Source organism: Erithacus rubecula, assembly GCF_903797595.1.
Source record: "Erithacus rubecula genome assembly, contig: scaffold_552_arrow_ctg1, whole genome shotgun sequence".
NCBI lineage: Eukaryota > Metazoa > Chordata > Aves > Passeriformes > Muscicapidae > Erithacus > Erithacus rubecula.
The window spans coordinates 2,119-8,127 of NW_027635786.1; the positions used below are offsets into that span (position 1 = coordinate 2,119).

Genomic DNA, 6,009 nt, shown 5'->3' on the forward strand with positions numbered 1-6,009 from the left:
TGGTTACTGTTACAGTGCAAGATTTGTGAAAAACGTTGTTATTGTTGCTCTGAGATGACAAGGTCTATGCCCTCAGTGTAAATCGAGACATCCTAAACATGTTGATTTTGAACCTAAGATCCTAAAGTTTGTGTGTGGCAAATCACATTCAATACCTGCAACTCAGGCATGTGTGGGAGAAAGATTAGGAAAGGACTGTGAGGTTGTGTGGAGAGAGATTTGGGTGGAAACAGGATAAGACAAGGAGGAAGAGGTAATGAGTACTAGACAAAGCAAGGAGATCTCTAAGGCCAGTCCTTTAGCCTGTATTTTGACACACTGGAAAGAGTTAGTAGGGTGTGGGGGCACTGAAAAATAGCAAAGTTTGATCAAATTTCACAGACATATCCCCAGCAGAATCCATTAAACTTCAGGAAAATTTGGTGTTCCAATTAACTTTGAAGTCTTGAGAAGTTTCTTTAACACACTGAAGAACTTAATCTGATGTAAACAGCACCAAATCCCTGTGAGGGTCATTAAAATCCTTGTGCTGTGTCTGTGCTGCTGAGCTGGGCTGGGCTCCTGGCACAGAGGCAGCTCCCAGGCACAACCAGGAAAAGCTTCAAAAAGACATTTCTGCTGAGGAGCAGCTCCTCTCCCAGCCCAACAGGGCTGAGGGCACTGCCTGCAGGCACTGAGGGGACAGGAGCCAGGCACAGACAGGCTAAAGGCAATCAGGACAGGGAAGACATTGAGCTGAGACTTCACTTGGGGAAACATATTCACAGCCCTTGACATGGTGAGTCTGTGGGTGCAGGGCAATGTTCCCTGTGCTCCTGGAGGGATCTCCTGGAGCCAGCACAGCCCACAGCCTAGGGGATGTGTCAGGAGGACTCTCCCAGTTTTTCTGAGGCACAGGAGGAGGAGGAGGATGTGCTGCAGGGCAGGGCTGCCCTGGGCACTGTCAGAGGGACAGGGCAGGATGGCTCCTGCTGCCAGGGATGGCTGCAGGCGTGAAGCAGGGACTGCCTCCAAGGCTGCCCAGGGCTGTCCTGCAGAGCAGCTCCTGCAGCCCTCAGGGCTCTTGGACAGCCCAGGGCATGTGCCACCTGCCAGGGACAGCTCTCAGCCTGCCTGGCATCTTCCCATGGACTGTGGGGAAAAGATAGAGGTGGAAGGAGTGACCTCCATCAGGGCAGATTCCTCCTGCTCTGCAGATGGTGCTGCATGGCCAGGGCTGCTCTCAGCTTTCTCCTCAAGGCAAGGGAAAGGGGCTGTCAGGTGTGTCTGTGTCACTGAGACTCCTGCACTGTCCCACTGGGCATCAGCAGATCTGCCTCAAATCTCCCTCACAAAGTGCCTCCTCACCCTTCTCTGCCTACAGACAGCAGCAGCAGCACCTTGGCTTGCAGCATCTCAGTTTATCTGAGCTGCTCTTAAGGCCCTGCTGGCAGGGAGATGTCCCTGGGCAGTGTCCTGTGCTGGGAGGGGTGTGCAGGGCAGAACTGAGCCCACAGGGCTGGGCTCTGGGAGCACTGGCAGGAAAGAGGCTTGGATAGAGAGAAATAGCTCCCAGTAGGCACAACACCAGGCAGCAGAGAGCCAGACCAACCCTGGATGTCCTCCTCTATAGATGCCTATGGAAAGATAGAATGGCTTAGAGAGATTGACTTGGAAACTGGAGCCTTCTAAAGGTGTACTTATTTTTCCAGCATATTTTACTTGTGATTACCCTTAATTATAAAAAGGTATTATCAGCAAAGTGCAGCTGTGTGGGACCATCAGGTGTGACAGCACTGGAGCACAGTGAGTCATGTTTTCCTTTTGGGCTCCCCAGTATTCAGGCTGAGAGCCATGCTGAAGATGAGGCAGTAACACAGCAGTACACACCCACACTCAAAAATTGAAGTTTTAGTGAAGTTCCCCCACAGGAAGAACAGTAATTCTCAGAGGATTCCTAATTTAATTGCACAGGATTGACTCAAGGAAATCTGTCCCAGCTTGTCAATATCTTTCTTCAAGACTCCATGATTCCCAGAGTGATGAAATGTTCAACAGCAGCTCCATCAGCCACTTCCTCCTGCTGCCATTGGCACACACACGGCAGCTGCAGCTCCTGCACTTCTGCCTCTTCCTGGGCATCTCCCTGGCTGCCCTCCTGGCCAACGGCCTCATCATCAGCGCCGTAGCCTGCGGCCACCACCTGCACACCCCCATGTTCTTCTTCCTGCTCAACCTGGCCCTCACTGACCTGGGCTGCATCTGCACCACTGTGCCCAAAGCCATGCACAATTCCCTCTGGAACACCACGAACATCTCCTATGCAGGGTGTGTCATCCAACTTTTTTTCTTTGTGTTTTTCATTTCAACAGAGCTTTCCCTCCTGACCATCATGTGCTATGACCGCTACGTGTCCATCTGCAAACCCCTGCACTACGGGACCCTCCTGGGCAGCAGAGCTTGTGCCCACATGGCAGCAGCTGCCTGGGCCAGTGGCTTTCTCAATGCTCTGCTGCACTCAGCCAATACATTTTCCTTTCCCCTGTGCCATGGCAATGCCCTGGGCCAGTTCTTCTGTGAAATCCCACATATCCTCAAACTCTCCTGCTCCAAATCCTACCTCAGGGAATTTGGGCTTCTTGCTGTTAGTGCCTGTTTATCATTTGGTTGTTTTGTGTTTATTGTTTTCTCCTATGTGCAGATCTTCAGGGTTGTGCTGAGGTTCCCCTCTGAGCAGGGACGGCACAAAGCCTTTTCCACCTGCCTTCCTCACCTGGCTGTGGTCTCCCTGTTTATCAGCACTGCCACATTAGCCTACCTGAAGCCCCCTTCTGTCTCCTCCCCATCCCTAGATCTGGCCCTGTCAATTCTGTACTCAGTGGTGCCTCCAGCTCTGAACCCCCTCATCTACAGCCTGAGGAATCAGGATCTCAAGGCTGCAATGTGGAGACTGATGACACAATGATTTTAGGAACATTGAACTGCTGGCAAATTTCTGCAAATCACTTGAAATAAAAGTTGTTTTTCATAGTTCTTGTTGTTTTGGTTTTGGAGTTTGTTCTGCTTTTCTATTATATTCCGTTAAAAAAATGTCATTATTTTGCCATTATCCTTTTGTTTCTCTGCACATTCCCTGTGGCCAGAGACTGTGTCCATGAGACCCTGTGCTCTCAGGGGCCATAAATGTACTAAAGGATCTCCAAGGAAAGTTTTCACCAGAGTTCCCCAATATGTTCCCTTCTCTGGAGCTGCAGAAGCAATGCCTGTGTGCAGAACTGGGGCAGATCAGTGCTGGCACAGGAGCTGTGCCCAGCAGCAGCAGCATTTGGTGCTGCCAGTGCTGCTCCCCTGCCACTGCTCTGCTGCCCTCCTGCCCCTCGTGTTGCTGCAGGGCCTGAGTGCTCTCAGGGCCGGGCACAGCCCTGGGGGTGGCAGTGCCGGGGCTGCAGCAGGGACAGGCCATGGGCACTGCTGGGGCAGCGCTGACACCTCAGGGCAGGGCCTGGGGGCTCCAGGCTCCTTGGCCAGGCTCTGTCCAGAACACTTGGCCAGTCCAGTATTGAGCAGAGAAAACCTCCATGAGCAGCCTCAAGCTGGCCATGGGCAGGCTGGGGGCAAACAGCATGGCTGGTGCTCTGCAAGGTCCCTGCAAGAGGGAGACCCTGGCAAGGAGCAGCAGAGCAAGGGCTGATCCATCCCCACTGCGCTGGTCAGACCAGGGCAGCATCCCAGAGCGTTTTCATGCACCTCTGCAGCCCTGGCCTCTCCCCCAGCTCACACAGGTGCTGCATCCTTGCAGGCACAGACACGGCAGCACTGGCTCAGGAGCCCCTGTTTGCACTGCACAGAGCAGGCGTCAGCACCCTCATGGTGCTGCTGTGGGGAGATGGAGCTGAGTGAGCACAAATGCCCTCAGCCCCTGGGGCCAGCAAGGGCTGGGGATGGGAGGGAAACCACTACAGTTTGTCATAGCCTGTGAAGTCAGTCAGAAAATTTGCTCCATGAGCTTGAGTTTCCTGTCCCAATGCAAACCTGTTACAAGAGCCAGGGTTGCCTGGCAGCCACCCCGAAACTGCCCTGAGCATTTCCTTGGCTTCACCAGTGATTTTTTTTCCTATTGCCTATCCCCTGCAAAGGAGCCATTTCTGTTATCCCTCTCCTCTCTGGCCCCCACTCCCCATTTCAATTCCTGAGTTGGCACCATGGGAACGTCCATTGGGGAGCAGATCATCCTACAAGTGCTTCAGGAATTTTCTGCAGGCTCCTGCAGTGCCTCCTGCTGCTCCCTTGCCAGAGGCACCACAGGCGAGGGGGGCACATCTGGGCTGCTGTGTCTGGGTGTGGGGGCTCCCTATTCTGGGCAGTGAGGGAGGGCTGGAGGGGCTCTGCAAGACTGACAGGATGGCTTTGGGGACTGAGGAGAAGCTGAGGGACCTGGGCTGCTGGACCTTTTGAACAGGAGGCCCAGGGCTCATCATGCAGCTGCTCCAGGGGTGGTTTTAGAGAATCACAGGAATGAGCCCAGGCTGGAAAAGATCTTGGAAATCATTAAGTCCAACCTGTGGCCTTGACACCATCTTGTCTCTCTGAGCCTCCTCTTCTCCAGGTGAGCATCCCCAGCTCCCTCAGCCACACACTCACAGGACTTGTGTTCCAGACCCCTGACCAGTCTTGTTGCCCTTCTCTGGACATGCTCCAGCCCCTCCATGTCCTTCCTAGACTGGGGCGCTCAGAACTGGACACAGCACTCGAGATGCTGCCCAAGCAGCGCCAAGTACAGGGGAAGAATCACGGCCCCTGGCCCTGCTGGCTACACAATTTCTAATCAGGCAAGGTGGCCATTGGCCTTCTTGGCCACCTGATCACACTGCTGGCTCATGTCCAGCCTGCTGTCCATCAGTACTCTGAGGCCTGTTTCTGCTTGACTGCTGTCCAGCCACTCTGTCCCCAGCCTGTAGCACTACATGAGTTGTAGAGGCTGAAGTGCAGGACCCCGCACTTAGATTTGTTAAACCTCACCTTATTGGACTATGGCCCTGGATCCAGCCTGTCCAGGTTCCTCTGCAGAGCCCTCCTCTCCCCAGTAGATCCACACTCCCAGCAAACATGGTGTTACCACAGTTCCATGAGAGTTTCACAATGGTCTCCATGAATCCATGAGGCCTCCCATTGTGACAATGTTCCTTTGGTTCCTCCTTTGGTGACACAAAGAACTTTGGTTCCACCAGGCCTTCCAGTGTCACAGTGGTCTCTGTGGTTCCACAAGGACCCAGAGTGTCACCATGGACTCCTTGCTTCCATGTAGCCCCACAGTGTCACAGTGGCCCCTTGGCTCTGTGGTTCCATGTTGTACACAGTGTCACTCTGGTCCTCTCAGTTCCATGAGGCCCTGCAGGGTCACAATGGTCCCTTGCTTCCCCAGGGCCCTGCAGTGTCACAATCATCACAGAATCTCCCAGGCTGAAAAAGACTTGGAGAGCATCAAGTCCAACCTGTGAGCCAGCACCACCTTGTCACCCAGACCATGACACTCAGTGCCACATCCAGAATTTTCCTGAAACACTTCCACACACAGTGACTCACCCATCTCCCTGGGCAGCCCATTCCAATGCCCAATCACCATTTTTGTGAAGAATATTTCTTAATGTCCAGCCTAATTGTCCCATGGAGCTTCTTAAGGGTGTGTCTTCTTCTGTCACTGTTCCTGGGAAAAGAGTCTGACCCTTCCCTGGCTGCACCCTCCTGTCAGGGAGTTGTAGAGAGGGGTGAGGTCTCCCCTGAGCCTCATCTTCCCCAGGATAAACATCCCCTGCTCCCTCACCTGTTCCTCACAGGACTTATGTTCCAGACCCCTCACCAGCCTTCTTGCCCTTTTCTGGACATGCTCCAGCCCCTCCATGCCCCTCCTAAACTGGGTGACCCAGAACTGGACTCAAGGTGCTCCCCAGACCATGCCTAGCAAAGGGGAAGAATCACGGCCCTGGTCCTGCTGGCCACACTATTCCTGATCCATAGGAGTCCCAGGGTTTG

The 6,009-nt window shown here is 53.6% G+C and overlaps 1 protein-coding gene across 1 annotated transcript; it reads left to right on the plus strand.

The window, feature by feature from the left end:
- Positions 1 to 2,017: 2,017 nt before the first annotated feature.
- On the plus strand, positions 2,018 to 2,944 carry LOC306816387 (olfactory receptor 14J1-like; the record flags this gene model as incomplete). Its single annotated transcript, XM_079332833.1, has 1 exon — positions 2,018 to 2,944. A coding segment is annotated over one exon (927 nt), but the record flags the coding sequence as incomplete, so codon positions are not given.
- Between the last annotated feature and the right edge of the window lie 3,065 nt (positions 2,945 to 6,009).